Source organism: Monodelphis domestica, chromosome 4 (assembly GCF_027887165.1).
Source record: "Monodelphis domestica isolate mMonDom1 chromosome 4, mMonDom1.pri, whole genome shotgun sequence".
Lineage (NCBI taxonomy): Eukaryota > Metazoa > Chordata > Mammalia > Didelphimorphia > Didelphidae > Monodelphis > Monodelphis domestica.
Window position 1 is genome coordinate 443,223,328 of NC_077230.1, and position 9,089 is coordinate 443,232,416.

Below are 9,089 nucleotides of genomic sequence, written 5' to 3' on the forward strand. Positions count from 1 at the left end.
GTAATATCACTAATTTAATTGTGTTGCATTTAAAAAGTGAGACAGGGGGCAGCTGGGTGGCTCAGTGGATTGAGAGTCAGGCCCAGAGATGGGAGGTCCTGGGTTCAAATCTGGACTGAGACACTTCCTAGCTGTGTGACCCTGGCCCCCATTGCCTAGCCCTTACCACTCTTCTGCCTTAGACCCAATGCCTAATACATAGTATTGCGCCTAAGACAGAAGGTGTTGAAAGGAAAAAAAAAGGTAAAATGAGATAAAATGTTTAAGCATGATCAATTCATTAATAAGGCTAGCAGTACCAACAAAATGGGTCAATGACCAAAGACCCTGAGTGAAAACTGACTGAGTCTTCGAAACCTAGGTGTATCTTCTTTCTGATTGGCCTTACACTACAATATAAGGGAAAGGGCAAAGCCAGGTTTCTTGAGTTCACAAAAGCTTAGAAAAATCTCAATAGATATAATAGATGACAGTTGGGGAGTGGATTTCTCATTCTTTAGATCTGGTTGATAGTTCTTGGGAAAGGGGCAAGAATAATTCATAGTCAGTCAATTCATTCATTATCTTTTGATCCCTTTAACTCTGGGAAAGTCAGTAAGGAGACTCCCTGAAAATGATGTCATCAAGTGTTGTGGTGAAAATTTCACCTTTTACGATTGTTGTAATTTTGAACAATGGCCGCCAAGGAATTTACTTATGGAATCCCTAAAATGAAACACTCAAGTCAGAATGGAGTTTATGAAGATTTAATCACAATGGGAGTAAGAAAGAAGGAGAGGGAGAGAAGGAGAGAGGAGAAAAGGGAAAGGGGTTACTCAACCTCTGACCAAGGCAGAGGGAGTTTAGGCCCAAAGGGCCAAGGTGGAAGGACTCAGTCCTTGACTCACGTGACCAATCTGAAGGGAAGCTGTCTGCGGGCGTCCTCCCTGTCCAAGCTCCTCACACGAACTGGCGTCTAGCCCTGTCCACAGGAAGTGAGTGAATTCCAGAGGCTGCTCTCTCCGTCACTTCCTGTGCCTCACACGTGCCAATGGTGGCTCAAGCTTGGCTTGGGACAGCCCAAGTGGGCAGTTAGTTATTTCTGATTTGTCATTGACTAGCACATGCCTGTGTAGTGTGGGTGTGCACAATTTTTGGGTGCTAGACCAAGATGGAGACTTTTGAAATTCACACAAGTGAGTCCTGCAGTCTAAATTCTACAGAAGCTAGAAGCCTAGACAGTACTGAGAATGGGTAGATGTTGGCCACCACCCTGGGGTCTAAGGCAGCATCTCTCCAAGCTGTCCAGCCATCAGCCCCTTGTTCTGGGGGTTCGTTTTAAGCCCCAGAACGCAGGAATCCTTGTCTGTCTTGCCTGTTAAGGACTGAGTTCTGTTTAATGAGGCAGGGCTGAGGGCAGGATCTGGTTGAGAGACTGTAATGAGACCAGCACTGGTCAGTTATGGGGGAGAGGAGGGAAGGTGTGAGGCTGCTCCTAAAGCTGACCAGGGGATCTGTCCCTGGCAATGGGGCCTGAATCATCAGGAAAGAGCAAGAATTGTTCCATCATTCTGACCTGAGATGACTCACCAACCATCTTCCCCTCCACCTTGATCCCTCCCATACACCCTCCCCACTGCATGGCGCCATCAGTCAAGCAGGACCCACAGAGAGGAAGGAGAAGAGAAGCTGGTCAGAGAGGCTCCGGGTGGGGACACAGTGCAGAGCTGGCCCAGGTCACATCCTGTGCCTCAGAGCAGCCCCAGCTCAGCCTCAGTCCCTTCTCCCACCAGCCTCTGGGAGCACCATGACTCCTGCCCTCTCAGTCCTGCTGTGTCTGGGTGAGTCCTCAGCAGCCCCCACCTTAGAGGGGACTTTAGCCACCATCAAGTCCTACCTGCCCTTCCCCCACCTCCACTGTGCTGAGGAGGAAACTTTCCTCCAGAGAAGGGGAATGACAAGTCTAAGGTCACAGAGCATGGGTGGGGTTGCAAGAGAGAAGCTGGGACTCTTAGAGGGGTCTCCTGGGCTCCAGGCTCCTTCCCTCCCAGCAGCCCTAAGCCCTGGCCCTGAGCTGTCTGTCCTTTGGGAGAGCTGGAAGGAGGATGTGAGGAACCTGGACTAATGGGGGGGCCTCTCTGCCAGGGCTGTGTCTGGACCAGAGGATGAGGACACAGGCAGCAGGTGAGTCCTCCCCACCCCATTACGCACTGCCCCCCTGCTCAGAGCACACAGCTGCCCCCAGGAGAGGGGGATGGGAAGGTCTGGGCTAGACTAACAGGATCTAAAGAGAGGGGACCCAGTGTGGGGAGGTGGGGTGGCCACACCAGGGGAATTCCCTGGACCTACGAGTCTCATTCCCTTCCAGACAGACTCCCCAAACCCTCCCTTTGGTTAGAGAATGGCAGACCTTTGGTGCCCGCAGGGAGAAATGTGACCCTCAGCTGCCAGGGATCACAGTCGGCTCATCTGTACCGTCTAGAGAAAAGGCAATATGCTAACTGGTCCATGATCATGGATGTGAGAGCAACTGGGAGTGAGGCCAAGTTTTTCATCCCTTCTGTGACAGCAAATCATGCAGGGTCCTATAACTGCATCTACAGACATTCCTCCCAGTGGTCAGAGCGCAGTGACCCCATGGAGCTGGTGGTAACAGGTAAGGGGAACCCCCACCAATCCATGCCCCCCCAGGCAGGACTACAGCCCCTGGGCTGCTCCCCAGCCCAGCCTGACCCCAAGTGTCCCTCCTGGCCTCTCCCCTATCTTTGCCTCTGCTCTCCCTCTGGGGTCCAGGGCAGGAAGGAGGGAATCAACATTTCTATAACACCTACTATGTGCCAAGCACTTTATCCTTTTTATCTCATTGAACCCTCACAACTCTGCCAGATAGTGGCAATCATTTTATAGATGAGGAAGCTGAGCCAGAGAGGAAGTGATTCAACCAGCATCACATAGCTAGGATAAGTCTGGATTTTTCAGATCTTCTTGACTCCAAGCAAGGGCTGTACGCAATGCACCACTAGCTGCCTCAGTTAGATCCAGTCTTGGAGCCAGATAGGAGTCAGGAGAGGCTCAGCTTAGATCTCAGAAGACAAGACAGAGCTGGGAGCTCCCTGGGGAGGGGGTCAGGGCTAGTGGAGCATCTCCCAGTGCCAGCCCTGCTCCTCCCAAAGCCAAGAGAGGGAGTGGAGAGTGAGCCTGCTGATGCCCTGACCCTTCTTCCAGCCCAGGTAGAGGGAAGGGACAGGGTGTCACCTCCGTGCATCCACAGGGATCTGTGTACTGCAGGGCTTAGGAGGTGAGGAGGAAGAGGAACCAGGAGTCACACCTCTCCTCTCTTCCTCTCCTTCTCACATGTGTCCCAGGGTCCAGGGAGAGAGCAGGGATCTACTTTGGGGAGCAAATGAGTGAAAACTGTATTGATGAATATGGACCCTACCAGCCCAGCAGAGGGAGATTCTATGACCAAGGACTAGTAGGGACTACATTCCCAACCCAGTACTAGAGAGGAAGCCTCCCCACTAGTAGGTCCTTCTCTGTCTCTCTCTGTGTCTCTGTCTCTGTCTCTGTCTCTGTCTCTGTCTCTCTCTCTCTCTCTGTCTCTCTCTCTCTCTCTGTCTCTCTCTCTCTCTCTGTCTCTCTCTCTCTCTCTCTGTCTCTCTCTCTGTCTCTCTCTGTCTCTGTCTCTCTCTCTGTCTCTGTCTCTGTGTCTGTCTCTCTCTGTCTCTGTCTCTGTCTCTGTCTCTGTCTCTGTCTCTCTGTCTCTGTCTCTGTCTCTGTCTCTGTCTGTCTCTGTCTCTGTCTCTCTCTCTTTCCTGCTTTCCATTTTCACCCCAGAGCTGTCCAAGGTCCTTTCTACCTTTCTATCCCCACCCCAAAACTGTGGCATTTCCTTTCTTCTGGATATGAGCTAAGCCTCAAGCCCCAGGCAGGGGTCTAGGCAGTCCCAGGCTAAGCATCCAACCACCTAATTCTGTCCTGCTCTCCTGCAGGAGGATACCCCACCTCTAACTGCAGGGTCTCCTCTTCCTTCAGACCTCTATGATCAGCCCTTCCTATCCGCCTTACCCGGCTCCGAGGTGGCCTCAGGACAGAACGTGACCCTGCAGTGTTGGTCAAAGCAATCCCATGACTGGTGTGCCCTGTTCAAGGATGAAAAATGGATCGCCTACAGCAGGACCCGGCACCAAGAAAGGGGGCATCAAGCCGACTTCCTCCTCCCTGCGGTGACTGATGCCCAACAGGGCATGTACAGCTGTTACAGCATTCTCAGTGACCTCCCCTCTGTGTGGTCCTCCCCCAGCACCCCCCTGGTGCTCCGGGTCACAGGTGAGGCAGCCCCACCCCTCCCAGCCCCCCAGCTCTCCCAAGCTCCCTCACTGCCCGAAGGACCTGCTCCAGGGGGTGCCAGAAGCCAGGGGGCTGGAGGAAGAGGAAGCTCAGAGAGGAGGGATGGAGAGTGGGCCATGGGTCAACCTCAGGGAATGGAGACAGTGAGGCCTCTCCTCCTGGTCCCTCTAGACACACACCCCACCCACAGCCTGTCCAGTTGTGTTGGTTCCATGTAGACAAGGTTGACTAGATTCCAGGAAAGGAGTTTCAAGAGATCAGAGGGGGAAGGGGGGAGGGAAGGCATTAAATTCCCCCAAGCCCCTCCTCCTCCTCCTCCCCTCCATGTTCCAGGCACTTCAAAGGGGCTCCTCTCCCCCAAAGCCCTCAGAATCCCCAGCTCTAACATCCTCTCCATCCAGGGAAGGGGGCTCTCTCTCCCCAACTGCTCTCCTGCTCCTGCTAGGCCAGACCTGAATCTCCCTTTTCTCAGGGGGGAAATCAAGGGAGTAGGAAAGCTGGAGGGAAGGAACAGGGACAGGGGCAGGGACAGAGGAAATATCAACCCTGGGGGAGAAGGAAGGACGGGACTGGTCAAGAGGAGGGCAACGTGGGGAGCAGAGAGGGGCAGAGCAGCCCCAACCCTTCTCTCTATTTCCTGAGGATTCAGAGGGTCCCTCTCTGCCACACCAGCTCCTCCATTCTCCTGGGGTCCCTGCCTGCCCCCTAAGTCCCCCCAGAAGCTCAGAGAGGCATCACAGGAATCACAGAATCAGCAAATCTCACAACTAGGCCAGGAGAGGTCCTCAGCTCAGTCCCTATTTGACAGGTGGGAAAGTTAGTCCCACAGAGAGGAGGGACTGGCCCAACACCCCACAATCAGCAAGTCTGGGCACAGCTGGGCTCACACACCCATATCCAAACCCTCCAGCTCTCCAGGCCTCTCTGGACACCCCTGCAGAGCCCCTAACCCTGCCCCTTCCTCATCCCCAGAAGCCTTCTCAGAATCTAGGAAAAGGACCTTAGGTAAGTACCAGGAGGATCCCCAACAGAAGATGGAAGAAGTCAGGGGCCTGAATGTGTAGTCAGGCCTGCTTGCTCCATCCAGGTTCCCCTCATTTCCCACCACTCCTCCTGAAGCACCTTATTCTTCTCCCACCACCAGGCCTTTGTCCAGGCTGTGTGCACTGCCTGGAATTCTCTCCTTCTTCACTCTTACAATGCAAAGACCCCACCAAGGCTAAGCTTAGGAGCTGCATCCTACAAGAAGCTTTCCATGTTCTCCAACCTGTCTCCCTCCCTGGTTGTTAGTGATCCCAGGCCATAGATGGGACTGATTTATTTTAATAGGGGATAACAGAGCATTTCAGGAGCATCTGAGCCCCTGGAGAGCAGGAACCATTCTTGGTTTTCTCTCTATCCTCTGGGTCTAGCCAAGCATGGGGCCAGACCCAGGGTGAGTGCTAAATAACAGTCTAGTGAATTGAATTCTATGAAGAGACTAGAGGACCCTTGAAGACAGGGCTGCAACTCCCACTTATTGGGGGCCCCCAAAGACAGGGCTGGCTCTCCTCCCCTCACATGGGGGGAGTCTAGAAGGACTGAGGAAAACCAGGAGAAAGTGGCATGAGGGCAATCCAGACAGAAGGGAATGTCAGTGTCAGGTGCAGTGAGGACTGGGACCATTCATCTGGGCAGTGGAGACACCTCTGGTGATGTGGGATGGTGCAGCTTGTCTAGGAATGAGGACAGAGCCAGGCTCCAAAGGGAAAAGGAGAGAGTGAGGAGGGGAGGCAGGAGCATGGAGGTGAGGGGAAGGAGGGAGCTTGGGGAGAGGGGGGAAGGGCTGAGGAAGAGGAAGAGTTTATCCCAGCCCCTCAGACCTCTCTCCATCTGCACCCCCAGAGCCAGCCTCCCAGGAAAGGGAGAAACAGCAATCTCAATTCAGGAAGGAGGAGGTGGGCAGGGACAAGGGTCTGGCAATCATGGGGCCAGTATCTGTGCTCACACTGGGGATCCTGGGGCTCAGGCACAGGGCAGCCATATCTCAGTGATAAACTCTGATCCCCAGATGCTGCTGCCCTGGATTACACTGTGGGCAATCTGGTCTGCCTCATCTTGGCTGGGCTGGTCCTCTTCCTCCTGGGAATCCTGCTGATTGAGCACTGGCAGAGCTCCAGGAGGCACAAGCAGCAGTTCAGAGAACCATGTCTGAGTAGTCTAAGTAGACCAGCTCCAGAGGTTGAGGTAAAGGAAGAAATGAAGGAAGAAAGGAAGGAAGGAAAGAAGGAAGAAAGGAAGGAAGGAAGAAAGGAAGAAATCAGTTTTTAAATTACATTTTAACAAATGGAGTAAGTGCTGAATATGGGATAGACACTGTGCTAAGCTCAAGACTCAACTAGTAAAAGAGTTCTGAAATGGGCATACCCTTTGGCCCAGTGATGCCACCATTGAATCATTCCCCAAGGTGATGGAGGGGGAAGCAAAGGGGAAAAGATGAGCTGACATGTTTGTTCTAAAGTACCAATAGCTATAAATCTATTTCCAAGAGAAACACAAGAATTATATGAATACAACTTACAAAATGCTTTCCGCACAATTAAAACTAGACCTAAATAATTGGGAAAAAACATTAATTATTCATGGGTAGGATGAGATAACATAATAAAAATGACAATCCTACCCAAATTAATTTGCTTATTCAGTGCCATACAATCAAACTACCAAGGACCTTTTTCTGAATTAGAAAAAAAATTATAACAAAGTTCATTTGGAAATACAAAAGATCAAGAATATCAAGGGAACTAATGAAAAAATGTGAAGAATGATGGCCTAGCAGTACCAGATCTTAAACTGTACTATAAAGCAGTGATCATCAAAACAATTTGGTACTGAAAATATTCATAGCTGTGCTCTTTGTGGTGGCAAAAAATTGGAAAATAAGGGGATGTCCTTCGATTGAGGAATGGCTGAACAAACTATGGTACATGTTGGTGATGGAATACTATTATGTTAAAAGAAATGATGAACTGGAGGAATTCCATGTGAACTGGAATGACTTCCAAGAATTGAGGCAGAGTGAGAGGAGCAGAACCAGGGGATCATTATCAGAGACAGATACGCTGTGGCCTAATCGAATGCAATGGACTGCTCTACTAGCAGGAATGCTATGATCCAGGACAATTCTGAGAGACCTATGAGAAAGAACACTATTCACATTCAGAGGAAGAATTGTGGGAATAGAACCACAGAAGAAAAATAATTCCTTGATCACATGGGTTGATGGGGATATGATTGGGGATATAGACTCTAAATTATCACATTAGTGCTAATATCCATTATATGGAAATAGTTTTTGATCAATGACCCATGTAAAACCCAGTGGAATTGTGCATCAGCTATGGGTAGGAGGAGGGAAAGAGCAAGAATCTTGTACCCATGGAAAAATATTCTAAATTAATTAAATAAATAAAAATTTTCCAAAACTTAAAAAATAAAGGAAGCAAAAAAAAAAAACAATATGGTACTGGCTACAGGACAAAAGGGAGGATCAGCGGAATAGACTTGGGGTAAATGACCTCAGCAATACAGTATAGGATAAACACAAAAATCCCAGCCTTGGGGACAAAAACTCACTATTTGTCAAAAACTGCTGGGAAAATCAGAAAACAGTATGGGAAAGATTAGATTTAGATCAACATCTCACACCTTATATCAAGATAAATTCAGAATGGGTGAATGTCCTAAATATAAAGAAGGAAACTATAAGTAAATGAGGTGAACATAGAATAGACCTGTCAGATCTTTGGGAAAGGAAATAATTTAAGACCAAGAAAGAGACACAGATTACAATATGTAAAATGAATAATTTTGATTACATTAAGTTTAAAAGGTTTTGTTCAAACAAAACCAATGCAGTCAAAATTAGAAAGGAAGCAACAAATTGGGGAAAATCTTTATAACAAAAACCTCTGACAGAGGTCTAATTACTCAAATTTATAAGGAGCTAAATCAATTGTACAAAAAAAGCAAGCCATTCCCCAATTGATTAATAGGCAATGGAAGTGAATAGGCAATTTTCAGATAAAGAAATCAAAACTATCAATAAGCACATGAAAGTGTTCTACATCTCTTATAATTAGAGAAATGCAAATCAAAACAACTCTGAGATATCACCTCATAACTAGCAGATTGGCTAACATGACAGCAATGGAAAGTAATGAGTGCTGGAGGGGATGTGCAAAGTAATGTGGAGTTCTTAATTGATCCAACCATTCTGAAAGGCAATTTCGAATTATGCCCAAAGGGCTTTAAAAGACTGCCTGCCCCTTTGATCCAGGCATACTACTGGTGGGTTATACCCCAAAGAGTTAATAAGGAAAAAGACTTGTACAAAAATATTCATAGTCACACTCTATGGTGGCCAAAAATTGGAAAATGAGGGGATGCCTTCAGTTGGGGAATGGCTGAACAAATTGTGGTATATGTTGATGATGGAATACTAATGTGCAAAAAGAAATGATGAACTGGAGGAATTCCATGTGAACTGGAATGACCTCCAGGAACTGATGCAGAGCAAAAGGAGCAGAACCAGGAGAACATTATCACAGAGACAAATACACTGTGGCATAATCAAATGTAATGGACTTTTCTACTAGCAGCAATGCAATGATCCAAGACAATTCTGAGGGACTTATGAGAAAGATGCCATCCACATCCAAAGAACTGTGGGAGTAGAAACACAAAAGAAAACACAGCTGCTTGATCACATGGTTTGATGG

General features: G+C 48.8%; 1 protein-coding gene across 1 annotated transcript in view; it reads left to right on the forward strand.

Annotated features, from left to right (window-relative positions):
- Nucleotides 1-5,393, forward strand: part of LOC103091958 (leukocyte immunoglobulin-like receptor subfamily A member 2) — a 58,103-nt gene extending 52,710 nt beyond the window's left edge. Inside the window, exons 6-8 of the mRNA XM_056826295.1 lie at nt 2,405-2,635; nt 4,015-4,308; nt 5,302-5,393. Coding sequence (XP_056682273.1) covers nt 2,405-2,635; nt 4,015-4,308; nt 5,302-5,393 — 617 coding nt within the window. The remainder of the gene's footprint in view (nt 1-2,404; nt 2,636-4,014; nt 4,309-5,301) is intronic.
- The last annotated feature ends 3,696 nt before the right edge of the window (nt 5,394-9,089 follow it).